General features: G+C 46.1%; 1 protein-coding gene across 16 annotated transcripts in view; it reads right to left on the minus strand.

Moving 5' to 3' along the window:
• LOC118378876 (abl interactor 2-like) overlaps positions 1 to 19676 on the minus strand; it is an 83810-nt gene that overhangs the window by 24866 nt on the left and 39268 nt on the right. For 12 of the 16 annotated variants that reach the window (XM_052511224.1, XM_052511223.1, XM_052511222.1 and 9 more), the window contains exons 3-5: positions 9678 to 9854; positions 7735 to 7835; positions 2667 to 2810 (exon numbers count right to left, since the gene is read on the minus strand). In XM_052511224.1, coding sequence (XP_052367184.1) covers positions 2667 to 2810; positions 7735 to 7835; positions 9678 to 9854 — 422 coding nt within the window. Of the gene's footprint in view, positions 1 to 2666; positions 2811 to 7734; positions 8321 to 8403; positions 9362 to 9677; positions 9855 to 19676 lie in introns of those variants that run through there. The other 4 variants (XM_052511228.1, XM_052511226.1, XM_052511225.1 and 1 more) reach the window with 4 other exon arrangements.

Consider the following 19676-nt stretch of genomic DNA (forward strand, 5'->3'; position numbering starts at 1 on the left):
CCTGTACAACACAGAGAGAGAGGAGAGAGAGGGAGGCGAGAGAGAGAGGGGACCTGTAGAACACAGAGAGAGAGAGAGAGAGAGAGAGAGAGAGAGAAAGGAGGGAGAAGAGAGAGAGAGAGAGAGCCAGTCAGCAGAGAGATGGAGAGAGTAGTCATCCGTCATTCAGCAGAGACAGATGATGGGGATTCTACAAGGGGTACCTGGGTAGAACAGACAGAGAGAGAGACACAAGAGAAGGGGTACCTGTAGAACAGAGAGAGACAGAGAGAGGAGAGAGAGAAGGGGTACCTGTAGAACAGAAGAGAGAGAGAGAGAGAGAGAGAAGGGATACCTGTAGAACAGAGAGAGAGAGAGAGAAGGGGTACCTGTAGAACACACAGAGAGAGAGAGAAGGGTACCTGTAGAACACAGCAGAGAGAGAGAAGGGATACCTGTAGAACAGAGAGAGAGAGAGAAGGGGTACCTGTAGAACAGAGAGAGAGAGAGAAGGGGTACCTGTAGAACACACAGAGAGAGAGAGAGAGAGAAGGGGTACCTGTAGAACACACACAGAGAGAGAGAAGGGGTACCTGTAGAACACACAGAGAGAGAGAAGGGGTACCTCAGAACACATAGAGATAAAGGGGTACCTGTAAAACAGAGAGAGAGAAGGGGTACCTGTAGAACACACAGAGAGAAAGAGAAGGGGTACCTGTAGACACACAGAGAGATAGAGAAGGGGTACCTGTAGAACACACAGAGAGAGAGAGAAGGGGTACCTGTAGAACACACAGAGAGAGAGAAGGGGTACCTGTAGAACACACAGAGAGAGAGAAGGGGTACCTGTAGAACACACAGAGAGAGAGAGAGAGAGAGAGGGGGTACCTGAGAACAGAGAGAGAGAGAGGGGGGGTACCTGTAGAACAGAGAGAGAGAGAGAGAGAGAGAGAGAGAGGGGTACCTGTAGAACACACAGAGAGAGAGAGAGAGAGAAGGGGTACCTGTAGAACAGAGAGAGAGAGAGAAGGGGTACCTGTAGAACACAGAGAGAGAGAGAGAGGGGTACCTGTAGAACAGAGAGAGAGAGAGAGAGAGAGAGAGAGAGAGAGACAGACAGACAGAGAGAGAGAGAGAGAGAGAGAGAGAGAGAGAGAGTGAGCGAGAGAGAGAGAAAGAGAAGGCAGAGAGAGAGAGAGAAGAAAGAGAGGGCAGAGAGAGAACAAAGCCATCACAAACAGAGAGATGAACCTGGAGAAGAGTCCCCTAAGCAAACTGGTCCTGGGGCTCTGTTCACAAACACAAACACACCCTACAGAGCCCCAGGACAACAGCACAATTAGACCCAACCAAATCATGAGAAAACAAAAAGATAATTACTTAACACATTGGAAAGAATTAACAAAAAAACAGAGCAAACTAGAATGCTATTTGGCCCTACACAGAGAGTACACAGCGGCAGAATACCTGACCACTGTGACTGACCCAAAATTAAGGAAAGCTTTGACTATGTACAGACTCAGTGAGCATAGCCTTGCTATTGAGAAAGGCCGCCGTAGGCAGACATGGCTCTCAAGAGAAGACAGGCTATGTGACTGCCCACAAAATGAGGTGGAAACTGAGCTGCACTTCCTAACCTCCTGCCCAATGTATGACCATATTAGAGAGACATATTTCCCCAGATCACACAGATCCACAAAGGAGAAAACATATCCAATTTTGAAAAACTCCCATACCTACTGGGTGAAATTCCACAGTGTGCCATCACAGCAGCAAGATTTGTGACCTGTTGCCAGAGAAAAGGGCAACCAGTGAAGAACAAACACCATTGTAAATACAACCCATATTTATGCTTATTTATTTTATCTTGTGTCCTTTAATTATTTGTACATTGTGTATGTATATATGTATATATGTGTATATGTATATATGTATATATATATGTATGTGTATGTATGTAGATATATATATATATATATATATATATATATATAATATGACATTTGTAATGTCTTTACTGTTTTGAAACTGTTGTATGTGTAATGTTTACTGTTAATTTTGTTGTTTTTCACTTTATATATTCACTTTGTATGTTGACTCACTTGGAAGTTAACACATACCAATAAAACACACAGAGAATTGAAGAGAGAGAGAGGAGAGGTACCTGAGAGAACACACAGACAGAGAGAGAGAGAGAGAGAGAGAGAGAGGAGAGAGAGAAGGGGTACCACACAGAGAGAGAGAGAGAGAGAGAGAGGGGTACCTGTAGAACACACAGAGAGAGAGAGAGAGAGGGGTACCTGTAGAACAGAGAGAGAGAGAGAAGGGGTACCTGAGAACACAGAGAGAGAGGAGGGGTACCTGTAGAAGACACAGAGAGAGAGAGAGAGAGAGAGAGAGGGGTACCTGTAGAACACACAGAGAGAGAGAGGGAGAGAGAGAGGGGGAGGAGAGAGAGAGAACACACAGAGGGAGAGAGAGAGAGAGAGAGAGAGAGAGGGGGTACCTGTAGAACACACAGAGAGAGAGAGGAGAGAGAGAGAGAGAGAGAGAGAGAGAGAGAGAGAGAGAGAGAGAGAGAGAGAGAGAGAGAGGGGTAGAGACACACAGAGAGAGAGAGAGAGAGAGAGAGAGAGAGAGAGAGGAGAGAGAGGGACCTGTAGAACACAGAGAGAGAGAGGGGGTACCTGTAGGTGCTTGTCCGCTGGTTAACTGTAGTGGTGAGTACAGGACTCTCCTGCTGGGCCATGCTGCGTATGGGGCTGGGGACATAGTCGTTAGGGACCACAGGAGGACGAACGGGCTCCAGCGTCCGATAGGGGGAGTGGCGCCTGGACGAGAGGGGTAAAGGGGGCAGTTTAACATCTCAACATTACACAACTGTAAAAGGAGAGATTGAAAGGTTTTGGTGTTATTGCAAATGAGAGACATTTTACAGTTGTGTAATGTTGAGATCACAGTGGATCATTACAAGGAGGAGAACTGGCAACATGAATATAGCTATAGCTAATCAGTTCTACCTCATTTCTATGTTAAATGTGCAACCAGAGTGAAAAACTCGAGACCACCTTTACTCCAAACACAGCGACACGTACAAAGCTCTCCCTCGCCCTCCATTTAGCAAATCTGACCATAATTCTATCCTTCTGATTCCTGCTTACAAGCTAAAATTAAAGCAGGAAGCACCAGTGACTCTGTCTATAAACAGGTGGTCAGATGAAGCAGATGCTAAACTACAGGACTGTTTTGCAGCACAGACTGGAATATGTTCCGAGATTCTGACGATGGCATTGAGGAGTTACACCCCATCAGACTGTACGTACATACCCCAACCAGAAGCTGCCGATGTGTGTAAGACCTTTAAAAAAGGCCGCAGGGCCGGACGAATTACCACGACGTGTACACTGAGCATGCGCTGACCAACTGGCAGGTGTCTTCACTGACATTTTCATCCTCTCCCTGTATGAGTCGGTAATTCCAACATTTTCAAGCAGATCACCATAGTCCCTGTGCTCAAGAACACTTAAGGTACCTGCCAAAATGACTCCCGACCCGTCGCACTCACATCTGTAGCCATGAAATGCTTTGAAAGGCTGGTCATGGCTCACATCAACACCATTATCCCAGAAAACCTAGACCCACTCCAATTTGCATACCGTACAAACAGATCCACAGATGATGCAATCTCTTCTGCACTCCACACTACCCTTTCCCACCTGGACAAAAGGAACACCTATGTGAGAATGCTGTTCATTGACTACAGCTCAGCGTTCAACACCATAGTGCCCTCAAAGCTCATCACTAAGCTAAGGATCCTGGGACTAAACACCTCCCTCTGCGACTGGATCCTGGACTTCCTGATGGGCCGCCCCCGCAGTTTGTAAGGGTAGGTAACACATCCGCCATGCTGATCTTCAACAGGGGGGCCCCTTAGGGGAGCATGCTCAGTCCCCTCCTGTACTCCCTGTTCACTCATGACTGCACGGCCAGGCACGACTCCAACACCATCATTAAGTTTGCCGATGCCACAACTGTGGTAGGCCTGATCACCGACAACGACGAGACAGCCTATAGGGAGGAGGTTAGAGACCTGACCATGTGGTGCAAGGACAACAACCTCTCCCTCAACGTGATCAAGACAAAGGAGATGATTGTGGACTACAGGAAAAGGAGGACCGAGCACGCCCTCACTCTCATCGACGGGCTGTAGTGGAGCAGGTTGAGAGCTTCAAGTTCCTTGGTGTCCACATCAACAACAAACTAGAAGACAGTCGAGAAGAGGGCACGACAAAGACTACTCAGGAGACTGAAAATATTTGGCATGGGTCCTCAGATCCTCAAAAGGTTCTACAGCTGCAACATCGAGAGCATCCTGACTGGTTACATCACTGCCTGGTCTAGAGGCAACTGCTCAGCCTCTGGCCACAAGGCACTAGAGGGTAGACTATCCGCCCCCCTACACTGCTGCTACTCTCTGTTATTATCGGGCCAGTACATCGCTAAGGCCAAGCCATCCAGGACCTTTACACCAGGCAGTGTCAGAGGAAGGCCCTAAAAATTGTCAAAGACCCCAGCCACCCCAGTCATAGACTGTAATCTCTGCTACCTCATGGCAAGCGGTTCCGGAGCGCCAAGTCTAGGACCAAAAGGCTTCTCAACAGCTTTTATACCCCCATGCCATAAGACTCCTTAACAGGTAATCAAATGCTATCCGGACTATGCATTGTGTCCCGCCAAACCCTCTATGCTGCTGCTACTCTCTGTTTATTATCTATGCATAGTCACTTTAACTAATCCTATATGTACATATTACCTCAATTAGCCCGACTAACCGGTGCCCCACACATTGACTCTGTATCGGTACCCCCTGTATATAGCCTCGCTATTATTATTTTCACTGTCATTTTACTTTAAAAAATTTTCTCCCTTTACTAATCATAGACTGTAATCTCTGCTACCTATTTTTTACCTAATAATTGCACTGTTCGTTAGGGCTTGTAAGTAAGCATTTCACTAAGGTCCACACCTGTTGTATTTGGCGCACGTGACAAAAACTTTGATTTGATCGTGGACTTCAGGAAACAGCAGAGTGGGCACCCCCCTTATCCCCATCGACCGCAATGGAAAATATGGAAAGCTTCAAGTTCCTTAGTGTACACGTCACTGACAAACTGTCCATCCACACAGTGTGGTGAAGGTGCAACAGCGCCTCTTCAACCTCTGGAGGCTGAAGTACTTTGGCTTGTCACCTAAAACCCTCACAAACTTTTACAGATGCACAATTAAGAGCATCCTGTCGGGCTATACTATTCTACTGTATCTCAGTCTATGCATTACTCATCTCATATGTATATACTGTATTCTATACTATTCTACTGTATCTTAGTCTATGCATTACTCATCTCATATGTATATACTGTATTCTATACTATTCTACTGTATCTTAGTCTATGCATTACTCATCTCATATGTATATACTATATTCTATACTATTCTACTGTATCTTAGTCTATGCATTACTCATCTCATATGTATATACTAGTCTATATCTCATATGTATATATACTATTCTACTGTATCTTAGTCTATACATTACTCATCTCATATGTATATACTGTATTCTATACTATTCTACTGTATCTTAGTCTATGCATTACTCATCTCATATGTATATACTGTATTCTATACTATTCTACTGTATCTTAGTCTATACATTACTGTATCATCTCATCTATGTATATACTGTATTCTATACTATTCTACTGTATCTTAGTCTATACATTACTCATCTCATATGTATATACTGTATTCTATACTATTCTACTGTATCTTAGTCTATACATTACTCATCTCATATGTATATACTGTATTCTATACTATTCTACTGTATCTTAGTCTATACATTACTCATCTCATATACATTACTCATCTCATATGTATATACTATTCTACTGTATCTTAGTCTATGCATTACTATCTCATATGTATATACTGTATTCTATACTATTCTACTGTATCTTAGTCTATACATTACTCATCTCATATGTATATACTGTATTCTATACTATTCTACTGTATCTTAGTCTATACATTACTCATCTCATATGTATATACTGTATTCTATACTATTCTACTGTATCTTAGTCTGTACATTATCATCATACTCATCTCATATGTATATACATTGTATCTCTGTATATACTGTATTCTATACTATTCTACTGTATCTTAGTCTATACATTACTCATCTCATATGTATATACTGTATTCTATACTATTCTACTGTATCTTAGTCTATGCATTACTCATCAGAGATCACATACTACAGAATATCTTAGTCTTCATTACTCATCTGAGATGTTCTGTATTCATCCCTATTAGCCAATCAGAGATCACATTACACAGAATATCCTTCACTGTATCTTGAGATGTTCCTTTAGCCAATCATCCCTTTAGCCAATCAGAGATCACAACACAGAATATCCCTTCAGGATGTTGAGATGTTCCATCCCTTTAGCCAATCAGAGATCACAACACAGAATATCCCTTCAGATGTTGAGATGTTCCGTCATCCCTTTAGCCAATCAGAGATCACAACACAGAATATCCCTTCAGGATGTTGAGATGTTCCATCATCCCTTTAGCCAATCAGAGATCACAACACAGAATATCCCTTCAGGATGTTGAGATGTTCCATCATCCCTTTAGCCAATCAGAGATCACAACACAGAATATCCCTTCAGGATGTTGAGATGTTCCATCATGCCAATCAGAGAGATGAATATCTTCAGGATGTTGAGATGTTCGTCATCCCTTTAGCCAATCAGAGATCACAACACAGAATATCACTTCAGGATGTTGAGATGTTCCATCATCCCTTTAGCCAATCAGAGATCACAACACAGAATATCACTTCAGGATGTTGAGATGTTCCATCATCCCTTTAGCCAATCAGAGATCACAACACAGAATATCACTTCAGGATGTTGAGATGTTCCGTCATCCCTTTAGCCAATCAGAGATCACAACACAGAATATCCCTTCAGGATGTTGAGATGTTCCATCATCCCTTTAGCCAATCAGAGATCACAACACAGAATATCCCTTCAGGATGTTGAGATGTTCCGTCATCCCTTTAGCCAATCAGAGATCACAACACAGAATATCCCTTCAGGATGTTGAGATGTTCCATCATCCCTTTAGCCAATCAGAGATCACAACACAGAATATCCCTTCAGGATGTTGAGATGTTCCGTCATCCCTTTAGCCAATCAGAGATCACAACACAGAATATCACTTCAGGATGTTGAGATGTTCCATCATCCCTTTAGCCAATCAGAGATCACAACACAGAATATCACTTCAGGATGTTGAGATGTTCCATCATCCCTTTAGCCAATCAGAGATCACAACACAGAATATCACTTCAGGATGTTGAGATGTTCCATCATCCCTTTAGCCAATCAGAGATCACAACACAGAATATCCCTTCAGGATGTTGAGATGTTCCATCATCCCTTTAGCCAATCAGAGATCACAACACAGAATATCCCTTCAGGATGTTGAGATGTTCCATCATCCCTTTAGCCAATCGGAGATCACAACACAGAATATCCCTTCAGGATGTTGAGATGTTCCTCTTCCCGCCCAAGTCACAGATGAGGAAACACAGTAGAGAAAACAACAGGACAGTTGAAATAGGATTCTTGTTGTTGCTATGGTTATGCCACCATCATGGATAGGGACATCACATACCCAATGGTTCCCATCCCTGGCATGGGGGGGCTGGGCGGTTTCTGGGTCGGGGGGTTGGTTCGAGGGAGACCTCCACCCATCTTCATATTCTGGCTGTTGACCTGTGAGGAGAGTCATATGGGAATCATTCAGCGCCCACACAGGAGTCAGTTATGACATCAGAAACCTTGCTACCACAGACACATCGCTATCAGAACATCTTTACCTTGAACCTTAGCAACAGATACATCCTTAACTTGAACCATAGCAACAGACACATCGCTATCAGAATATCCTTACCTTGAACCTTAGCAACAGATACATCCTTACCTTGAACCATAGTAATAGATACATCCTTACCTTGAACCTTAGCAACAGACACATCCTTAACTTGAACCTTAGCAACAGACACATCCTTAACTTGAACCTTAGCAACAGACACATCCTTAACTTGAACCTTAGCAACAGACACATCCTTAACTTGAACCATAGTAATAGATACATCCTTACCTTGAACCTTAGCAACAGACACATCCTTAACTTGAACCTTAGCAACAGACACATCCTTAACTTGAACCTTAGCAACAGACACATCCTTAACTTGAACCTTAGCAACAGACACATCCTTAACTTGAACCATAGTAATAGATACATCCTTAACTTGAACCTTAGCAACAGACACATCCTTACCTTGAACCTTAGCAACAGACACATCCTTAACTTGAACCATAGTAATAGATACATCCTTAACTTGAACCTTAGCAACAGACACATCCTTAACTTGAACCTTAGCAACAGACACATCCTTAACTTGAACCATAGTAATAGATACATCCTTAACTTGAACCTTAGCAACAGACACATCCTTACCTTGAACCTTAGCAACAGACACATCCTTAACTTGAACCATAGTAATAGATACATCCTTAACTTGAACCTTAGCAACAGACACATCCTTAACTTGAACCTTAGCAACAGACACATCCTTAACTTGAACCATAGTAATAGATACATCCTTAACTTGAACCTTAGCAACAGACACATCCTTAACTTGAACCATAGTAATAGACACATCCTTAACTTGAACCTTAGCAACAGACACATCCTTAACTTGAACCTTAGCAACAGACACATCCTTAACTTGAACCTTAGCAACAAACACATTGCTGTCAGAACATCCTTACCTTGAACCTTAGCAACAGATACATCCTTAACTTGAACCTTAGCAACAGACACATCCTTAACTTGAACCTTAGCAACAAACACATTGCTGTCAGAACATCCTTACCTTGAACCTTAGTAATAGATACATCCTTACCTTGAACCTTAGCAACAGATACATCCTTACCTTGAACCTTAGCAACAGACACATCCTTAACTTGAACCTTAGCAACAAACACATTGCTGTCAGAACATCCTTACCTTGAACCTTAGTAATAGATACATCCTTACCTTGAACCTTAGCAACAGATACATCCTTACCTTGAACCTCAGCAACAGACACATCCTTACCTTGAACCTTAGCAACAAACACATTGCTGTCAGAACATCCTTACCTTGAACCTTAGCAACAGACATCCTTACCTTGAACCTTAGTAATAGATACATCCTTACCTTGAACCTTAGCAACAGACATCCTTACCTTGAACCTCAGCAACAGACACATCCTTACCTTGAACCTTAGCAACCACTTAAAGTGGGAATGAAAACAAGAGAAGAGTGAGAAAAGGGAGAGCAGTGGGGAGGTTAGCGAGGAGAAGGAAGCCATTATAGAGAAATAACAATATCTAGTTATGAGAGTATGCAACATTAGCAGTTAGATAAGCAGTGAAAATTATGACTTATTGTCCATCTCTAAGAAGAGCTCTAAGCATGCAACTATTGAGAAATATAGCACAGCATCGTATTCACACCCAAAGCATTACATGAGTAATAATCAATTATATTGTGTTCTTTCAACCTACCTTGACTCCATGGCCGATGTCATCCAGCACATTGTACTCTATAGGTTTACGGATGTAGCGTACTGGCCTCTCCGGATTGGCTGGAGCAACGATTTTGTGGGTGCGAGATGTGTTCTTATTGGTAGTCAGGATTCCGATCTCTCTCCTTGCCACCTTCTCCTTGTGGATGTCCACCGTCTGTATGGAGAGAGACAGACAGAGAGCGGTGGAGAGAGAGAAAGAGAGAGAACGAGAGGTAGAGAGGTAAAGAGAGAGAAAGATAGAGTGATCGAGAGAGAGAGAAAGAGGGGTAGAGAGAAAGGTAGGGCGATTGAGATAGAAAGAGGCAGAGAGAAAGAGAGGTAGAGAGAGAGAGGTAGAGAGAGAGAGAAAGAGGCAAAGAGAGGTAGAGAGAGAGAGAGAGGTAGAGAAAGAGAGGTAGAGAGAGAGAGGAAGAGAGAAAGAGGCAGAGAGAAAGAGAGGTAGAGAGAGAGAGGTAGAGGTAGAGAGAGAGAGGAAGAGAGAAAGAGGCAGAGAGAAAGAGAGGTAGAGAGAGAGAGAGAGAGAGAGAGAGATAGAGAGAGAGAGGAAGAGAGAAAGAGAGAGAGAGGTAGAGGTAGAGAGAAAGAGAGGTAGAGAGGTAGAGAGAGAGAGGTAGAGAGAGAGGAAGAGGCAGAGAGAAAAATAGGTAGAGAGAGAGAGGTAGAGAGAGAGAGGTAGAGGTAGAGAGAAAGAGAGGTAGAGAGAAAGAGAGGTAGAGAGAGAGAGGTAGAGAAAGAGAGGTAGAGAGAAAGAGGTAGAGGTAGAGAGAAAAAGAGGTAGAGAGAGAGAGGTAGAGAAAGAGGTAGAGAGAGAGAGGTAGAGAGAGAGGTAGAGAGAAAGAGGTAGAGGTAGAGAGAAAGAGAGGTAGAGAGAAAGAGAGGTAGAGAGAAAGAGAGGTAGAGAAGAGAGAGAGGTAGAGAAAGAGAGGTAGAGAGAAAGAGGTAGAGGTAGAGAGAAAGAGAGGTAGAAAGAGAGAGAGGTAGAGAAAGAGAGGTAGAGAAAGAGAGGTAAAGAGAGAGAGGTAGAGAAAGAGAGGTAGAGAAAGAGAGGTAGAGAGAAAGAGGTAGAGGTAGAGAGAAAGAGAGGTAGAAAGAGAGAGAGGTAGAGAAAGAGGTAGAGAGAGAAAAAGGTGAATCAGTTAAATGGTCCTCAACATCCTGTGTAATAACTGGGCCCACCAAGCTGTGTAATAGCTGGGCCCACCGAGCTGTGTAATAGCTGGGCCCACCGAGCTGTGTAATAACTGGGCACACCAAGCTGTGTAATAACTGGGCCTACCGAGCTGTGTAATAACTGGGCCCACCAAGCTGTGTAATAACTGGGCCCACCGAGCTGTGTAATAACTGGGCCCACCGAGCTGTGTAATAACTGGGCCCACCGAGCTGTGTAATAACTGGGCCCACCGAGCTGTGTAATAACTGGGCCCACTGAGCTGTGTAATAACTGGGCCCACTGAGCTGTGTAATAACTGGGCCCACCGAGCTGTGTAATAACTGGGCCCACTGGACTGTCTAATAACTGGGCCCACCGAGCTGTGTAATAACTGGGCCCACCGAGCTGTGTAATAGCTGGGCCCACCGAGCTGTGTAATAACTGGGCCCACCAAGCTGTGTAATAACTGGGCCCACCGAGCTGTGTAATAACTGGGCCCACCGAGCTGTGTAATAACTGGGCCCACCGAGCTGTGTAATAACTGGGCCCACCGAGCTGTGTAATAACTGGGCCCACCGAGCTGTGTAATAACTGGGCCCACCGAGCTGTGTAATAACTGGGCCCACCGAGCTGTGTAATAACTGGGCCCACCGAGCTGTGTAATAACTGGGCCCACCGAGCTGTGTAATAACTGGGCCCACCGAGCTGTGTAATAACTGGGCCAACTGAACTGTGTAATAACTGGGCCCACTGGACTGTCTAATAACTGGGCCCACCGAGCTGTGTAATAACTGGGCCCACCGAGCTGTGTAATAACTGGGCCCACCGAACTGTGTAATACCTGGGCCCACCGAGCTGTGTAATACCTGGGCCCACCGAGCTGTGTAATAACTGGGCCCACCGAGCTGTATAATAACTGGGCCCACCGAGCTGTGTAATACCTGGGCCCACCGAGCTGTGTAATAACTGGGCCCACCGAGCTGTATAATAACTGGGCCCACTGAACTGTGTAATATCTGGGCCCACCGGGCGGTGTAATAACTGGGCCCACTGAACTGTGTAATAACTGGGCCCACCGAGCTGTGTAATACCTGGGCCCACCGAACTGTGTAATAACTGGGCCCACTGAACTGTGTAATAACTGGGCCCACTGAACTGTGTAATAACTGGGCCCACCAAGGGGTGTAATAACTGGGCCCACTGAACTGTGTAATAACTGGGCCCACTGAACTGTGTAATAACTGGGCCCACTGGAACTGTAATAACTGGGCCCACTGAACGGTGTAATAACTGGGCCCACCGACCAGTGTAATAACTGGGCCCACCGAGGGGTGTCATAACTGGGCCCACCGAGCTGTGTAATAACTGGGCCTACCGAGCGGTGTCATAACTGGGCCCACCGAGCGGTGTCATAACTGGGCCCACCGAGCGGTGTAATAACTGGGCCCACCGAGCAGTGTCCTCAACATCATGTGTAATAACGGGGCCCACCGAGCGGTGTAATAACTGGGCCCACCGAGCGGTGTAATAACTGGGCCCACCGAGCGGTGTCATAACTGGGCCCACCGAGCGGTGTCATAACTGGGCCCACCGAGCGGTGTCATAACTGGGCCCACCGAGCGGTGTCATAACTGGGCCCACCGAGCGGTGTAATAACTGGGCCTACCGAGCGGTGTCATAACTGGGCCCACCGAGCGGTGTCATAACTGGGCCCACCGAGCGGTGTAATAACTGGGCCCACCGAGCAGTGTCATACACATGTGGGCCCACCGAGCGGTGTAATAACTGGGCCCACCGAGCGGTGTCATAACTGGGCCCACCGAGCGGTGTAATAACTGGGCCCACCGAGCGGTGTCATAACTGGGCCCACCGAGCGGTGTCATAACTGGGCCCACCGAGCGGTGCCTACCGAGCGGTGTCATAACTGGGCCCACCGACTGGGCCCACCGAGCGGTGTAATAACTGGGCCCACCGAGCAGTGTCCTCGGTGTAATAACTGGGCCCACCGAGCGGTGTAATAACTGGGCCCACCGAGCGGTGTAATAACTGGGCCCACCGAGAGGTGTCATAACTGGGCCCACCGAGCGGTGTCATAACTGGGCCCACCGAGCGGTGTCATAACTGGGCCCACCGAGCGGTGTCATAACTGGGCCCACCGAGCGGTGTAATAACTGGGCCCACCGAGCGGTGTCATAACTGGGCCCACCGAGAGGTGTCATAACTGGGCCCACCGAGAGGTGTCATAACTGGGCCCACCGAGCTGTGTCATAACTGGGCCCACCGAGAGGTGTCATAACTGGGCCCACCGAGCGGCATCATAACTGGGCCTTCCAAGCTGTGTAATAACTGGGCCCACCAAGCGGTGTCCTCAACATCCTGTGTAAAAACTGGGCCCACCGAGCTGTGTCATAACTGGGCCCACCGAGCTGTGTAATAACTGGGCCCACCGAGCTGTGTAATAACTGGGCCCACTGAACTGTGTAATAACTGGGCCCACCGAGCTGTGTAATAACTGGGCCCACCAAGCTGTGTAATAACTGGGCCCACCGAGCGGTGTAATAACTGGGCCCACCGAGCTGTGTAATAACTGGGCCCACTGAACTGTGTAATAACTGGGCCCACCGAGCTGTGTAATAACTGGGCCCACTGTACTGTGTCATAACTGGGCCCACCGAGCTGTGTCATAACTGGGCCCACCGAGCTGTGTCATAACTGGGCCCACCGAGCTGTGTAATAACTGGGCCCACTGAACTGTGTCATAACTGGGCCCACCGAGCTGTGTAATAACTGGGCCCACTGAACTGTGTCATAACTGGGCCCACTGAACTGTGTCAATCCAACAGGATAAGCAGCTCACTTTAATTTCACACCAATTTAAAAAATGTCAGAAATAACTTCACCGGAAATAGGATGACTAACTAACAATTCATAGACACTGTTTTACCTGTTGCATCCCAGGCTAGAGAGATGGTAATGATGTCAGTATGGTTTAACCAGGCTAGAGAGGGGAGATGGTAATGATGTCAGTGTGGTTTAACCAGGCTAGAGAGATGGTAATGATGTCAGTATGGTTTAACCAGGCTAGGGAGGGGAGATGGTAATGATGTCAGTGTGGTTTAACCAGGCTAGAGAGATGGTAATGATGTCAGTATGGTTTAACCAGGCTAGGGAGATGGTAATGATGTCAGTATGGTTTACCAGGCCAGGCCAGGAGAGGGAGATGGTAATGATGTCAGTGTGGTTTAACCAGGCTAGAGAGGGGAGATGGTAATGATGTCAGTGTGGTTTAACCAGGCTGTGGTTTAACCAGGAGGGGGAGATGGTAATGATGTCAGTATGGTTTAACCAGGCTAGAGAGGGGAGATGGTAATGATGTCAGTATGGTTTAACCAGGCTAGAGAGATGGTAATGATGTCAGTATGGTTTAACCAGGCTAGAGAGATGGTAAGATGTCAGTGTGGTTTAACCAGGCTAGAGAGGGGAGATGGTAATGATGTCAGTATGGTTTAACCAGGCTAGAGAGATGGTAATGATGTCAGTGTGGTTTATGTCAGTGTGGTTTAACCAGGCTAGAGAGGGAGATGGTAATGATGTCAGTATGGTTTAACCAGGCTAGGAGATGGTAATGATGTCAGTTAACCAGGCTAGAGAGGGGAGATGGTAATGATGTCAGTGTGGTTTAACCAGGCTAGGGAGAAGGTAATGATGTCAGTGTGGTTTAACCAGGCTAGAGAGGGGAGATGGTAATGATGTCAGTGTGGTTTAACCAGGCTAGAGAGGGGAGATGGTAATGATGTCAGTGTGGTTTAACCAGGCTAGGAGATGGTAATGATGTCAGTGTGGTTTAACCAGGCTAGAGAGGGGAGATGGTAATGATGTCAGTATGGTTTAACCAGGCTAGAGAGGGGAGATGGTAATGATGTCAGTGTGGTTTAACCAGGCTAGAGAGGGGAGATGGTAATGATGTCAGTGTGGTTTAACCAGGCTAGGAGGAGATGGTAATGATGTCAGTGTGGTTTAACCAGGCTAGAGGGAGATGGTAATGATGTCAGTGTGGTTTAACCAGGCTAGAGAGGGGAGATGGTAATGATGTCAGTGTGGTTTAACCAGGCTAGGAGGGGAGATGGTAATGATGTCAGTGTGGTTTAACCAGGCTAGGAGATGGTAATGATGTCAGTGTGGTTTAACCAGGCTAGAGAGGAGATGGTAATGATGTCAGTATGGTTTAACCAGGCTGGGGAGGGGAGATGGTAATGATGTCAGTGTGGTTTAACCAGGCTAGAGGGGAGATGGTAATGATGTCAGTGTGGTTTAACCAGGCTAGGGAGATGGTAATGATGTCAGAGTTTAACCAGGCTAGGTTTAACCAGGCTAGGAGATGGTAATGATGTCAGTGTGGTTTAACCAGGCTAGAGGGGAGATGGTAATGATGTCAGTGTGGTTTAACCAGGCTAGGAGGGAGATGGTAATGATGTCAGTGTGGTTTAACCAGGTAGGGAGAGATGGTAATGATGTCAGTGTGGTTTAACCAGGCTAGAGAGGGAGATGGTAATGATGTCAGTGTGGTTTAACCAGGCTAGGGAGGGGAGATGGTAATGATGTCAGTGTGGTTTAACCAGGCTAGAGGGGAGATGGTAATGATGTCAGTGTGGTTTAACCAGGCTAGAGAGGGGAGATGGTAATGATGTCAGTGTGGTTTAACCAGGCTAGAGGGGAGATGGTAATGATGTCAGTGTGGTTTAACCAGGCTAGAGAGGGGAGATGGTAATGATGTCAGTGTGGTTTAACCAGGCTAGGAGGGGAGATGGTAATGATGTCAGTGTGGTTTAACCAGGCTAGGAGGGGAGATGGTAATGATGTCAGTGTGGTTTAACCAGGCTAGGGAGATGGTAATGATGTCAGTGTGGTTTAACCAGGCTAGAGAGATGGTAATGATGTCAGTGTGGTTTAACCAGGCTAGGGAGGGGAGATGGTAATGATGTCAGTGTGGTTTAACCAGGCTAGGGAGAGATGGTAATGATGTCAGTGTGGTTTAACCAGGCTAGGGAGATGGTAATGATGTCAGTGTGGTTTAACCAGGCTAGGGAGGGAGATGGTAATGATGTCAGTGTGGTTTAACCAGGCTAGGGAGGGAGATGGTAATGATGTCAGTGTGGTTTAACCAGGCTAGGGAGGGGAGATGGTAATGATGTCAGTGTGGTTTAACCAGGCTAGAGAGGGGAGATGGTAATGATGTCAGTGTGGTTTAACCAGGCTAGGGAGGGGAGATGGTAATGATGTCAGTGTGGTTTAACCAGGCTGGGGGGGAGATGGTAATGATGTCAGTGTGGTTTAACCAGGCTAGGGAGGGGAGATGGTAATGATGTCAGTGTGGTTTAACCAGGCTAGGGAGATGGTAATGATGTCAGTGTGGTTTAACCAGGCTAGGGAGATGGTAATGATGTCAGTATGGTTTAACCAGGCTAGGAGGGGAGATGGTAATGATGTCAGTATGGTTTAACCAGGCTAGAGAGGGGAGATGGTAATGATGTCAGTGTGGTTTAACCAGGCTAGAGAGATGGTAATGATGTCAGTGTGGTTTAACCAGGCTAGAGAGGGGAGATGGTAATGATGTCAGTGTGGTTTAACCAGGCTAGAGAGGGGAGATGGTAATGATGTCAGTGTGGTTTAACCAGGCTAGAGAGATGGTAATGATGTCAGTGTGGTTTAACCAGGCTAGAGAGATGGTAATGATGTCAGTATGGTTTAACCAGGCTAGAGAGGGGAGATGGTAATGATGTCAGTGTGGTTTAACCAGGCTAGGGAGGGGAGATGGTAATGATGTCAGTGTGGTTTAACCAGGCTAGAGAGGGGAGATGGTAATGATGTCAGTGTGGTTTAACCAGGCTAGGAAGATGGTAATGATGTCAGTGTGGTTTAACCAGGCTAGGAGGGGAGATGGTAATGATGTCAGTGTGGTTTAACCAGGCTAGAGAGGGAGATGGTAATGATGTCAGTGTGGTTTAACCAGGCTAGAGAGGGGAGATGGTAATGATGTCAGTGTGGTTTAACCAGGCTAGAGGAGATGGTAATGATGTCAGTATGGTTTAACCAGGCTAGAGAGGGGAGATGGTAATGATGTCAGTATGGTTTAACCAGGCTAGAGAGGGGAGATGGTAATGATGTCAGTATGGTTTAACCAGGCTAGAAGATGGTAATGATGTCAGTGTGGTTTAACCAGGCTAGAGAGATGGTAATGATGTCAGTATGGTTTAACCAGGCTAGAGAGGGGAGATGGTAATGATGTCAGTGTGGTTTAACCAGGCTAGGAGGGGAGATGGTAATGATGTCAGTGTGGTTTAACCAGGCTAGAGAGGGGAGATGGTAATGATGTCAGTATGGTTTAACCAGGCTAGAGAGATGGTAATGATGTCAGTATGGTTTAACCAGGCTAGAGAGGGGAGATGGTAATGATGTCAGTATGGTTTAACCAGGCTAGGGAGGGAGATGGTAATGATGTCAGTGTGGTTTAACCAGGCTAGGAGGGAGATGGTAATGATGTCAGTGTGGTTTAACCAGGCTAGAGAGATGGTAATGATGTCAGTGTGGTTTAACCAGGCTAGGAAGATGGTAATATGTCAGTGTGGTTTAACCAGGCTAGGGAGGGAGATGGTAATGATGTCAGTGTGGTTTAACCAGGCTAGGAGGGAGATGGTAATGATGTCAGTATGGTTTAACCAGGCTAGGGAGGGGAGATGGTAATGATGTCAGTATGGTTTAACCAGGCTAGAGATGGTAATGATGTCAGTGTGGTTTAACCAGGCTAGGAGGAGATGGTAATGATGTCAGTGTGGTTTAACCAGGCTAGGGAGATGGTAATGATGTCAGTGTGGTTTAACCAGGCTAGAGAGGGGAGATGGTAATGATGTCAGTATGGTTTAACCAGGCTAGGGAGGGGAGATGGTAATGATGTCAGTGTGGTTTAACCAGGCTAGAGAGGGGAGATGGTAATGATGTCAGTATGGTTTAACCAGGCTAGGGGAGATGGTAATGATGTCAGTATGGTTTAACCAGGCTAGGAGGGAGATGGTAATGATGTCAGTGTGGTTTAACCAGGCTAGGAGGGAGATGGTAATGATGTCAGTGTGGTTTAACCAGGCTAGGGAGGGGAGATGGTAATGATGTCAGTGTGGTTTAACCAGGCTAGGGAGGGGAGATGGTAATGATGTCAGTGTGGTTTAACCAGGCTAGAGAGGGAGATGGTAATGATGTCAGTGTGGTTTAACCAGGCTAGGGAGGGGAGATGGTAATGATGTCAGTGTGGTTTAACCAGGCTAGGGAGATGGTAATGATGTCAGTGTGGTTTAACCAGGCTAGGGAGGGGAGATGGTAATGATGTCAGTATGGTTTAACCAGGCTAGAGAGATGGTAATGATGTCAGTATGGTTTAACCAGGCTAGAGAGATGGTAATGATGTCAGTATGGTTTAACCAGGCTAGAGAGGGGAGATGGCAATGATGTCAGTATGGTTTAACCAGGCTAGGAGGGAGAGATGGTAATGATGTCAGTGTGGTTTAACCAGGCTAGAGGGGAGATGGTAATGATGTCAGTATGGTTTAACCAGGCTAGGGAGGGGGAGATGGTAATGATGTCAGTGTGGTTTAACCAGGCTAGGGAGATGGTAATGATGTCAGTATGGTTTAACCAGGCTAGGGAGGAGATGGTAATGATGTCAGTATGGTTTAACCAGGCTAGAGAGGGAGATGGTAATGATGTCAGTGTGGTTTAACCAGGCTAGAGAGGGGAGATGGTAATGATGTCAGTATGGTTTAACCAGGCTAGGGAGGGAGATGGTAATGATGTCAGTGTGGTTTAACCAGGCTAGAGGAGATGGTAATGATGTCAGTGTGGTTTAACCAGGGAGGAGATGGTAATGATGTCAGTGTGGTTTAACCAGGCTAGAGAGGGGAGATGGTAATGATGTCAGTGTGGTTTAACCAGGCTAGGGGAGATGGTAATGATGTCAGTATGGTTTAACCAGGCTAGAGAGGGGAGATGGTAATGATGTCAGTATGGTTTAACCAGGCTAGGAGATGGTAATGATGTCAGTGTGGTTTAACCAGGCTAAAGATGGTAATGATGTCAGTGTGGTTTAACCAGGCTAGGGAGGGAGATGGTAATGATGTCAGTATGGTTTAACCAGGCTAGGGAGGAGATGGTAATGATGTCAGTATGGTTTAACCAGGCTAGGGAGATGGTAATGATGTCAGTGTGGTTTAACCAGGCTAGGAGATGGTAATGATGTCAGTGTGGTTTAACCAGGCTAGAGGAGATGGTAATGATGTCAGTGTGGTTTAACCAGGCTGGGGGAGGGAGATGGTAATGATGTCAGTGTGGTTTAACCAGGCTAGGGGGAGATGGTAATGATGTCAGTGTGGTTTAACCAGGCTGGGGGGGAGATGGTAATGATGTCAGTATGGTTTAACCAGGCTAGGGAGGGGAGATGGTAATGATGTCAGTGTGGTTTAACCAGGCTAGGGAGGGGAGATGGTAATGATGTCAGTGTGGTTTAACCAGGCTAGAGAGATGGTAATGATGTCAGTGTGGTTTAACCAGGCTAGGAGATGGTAATGATGTCAGTGTGGTTTAACCAGGCTAGGAAGATGGTAATGATGTCAGTGTGGTTTAACCAGGCTAGGGAGATGGTAATGATGTCAGTGTGGTTTAACCAGGCTAGGAAGATGGTAATGATGTCAGTATGGTTTAACCAGGCTAGAGAGGGGAGATGGTAATGATGTCAGTGTGGTTTAACCAGGCTAGGAAGGGGAGATGGTAATGATGTCAGTA

The sequence above is a fragment of the Oncorhynchus keta genome, unplaced genomic scaffold (assembly GCF_023373465.1).
Source record: "Oncorhynchus keta strain PuntledgeMale-10-30-2019 unplaced genomic scaffold, Oket_V2 Un_contig_650_pilon_pilon, whole genome shotgun sequence".
Classification (NCBI taxonomy): Eukaryota; Metazoa; Chordata; class Actinopteri; order Salmoniformes; family Salmonidae; genus Oncorhynchus; species Oncorhynchus keta.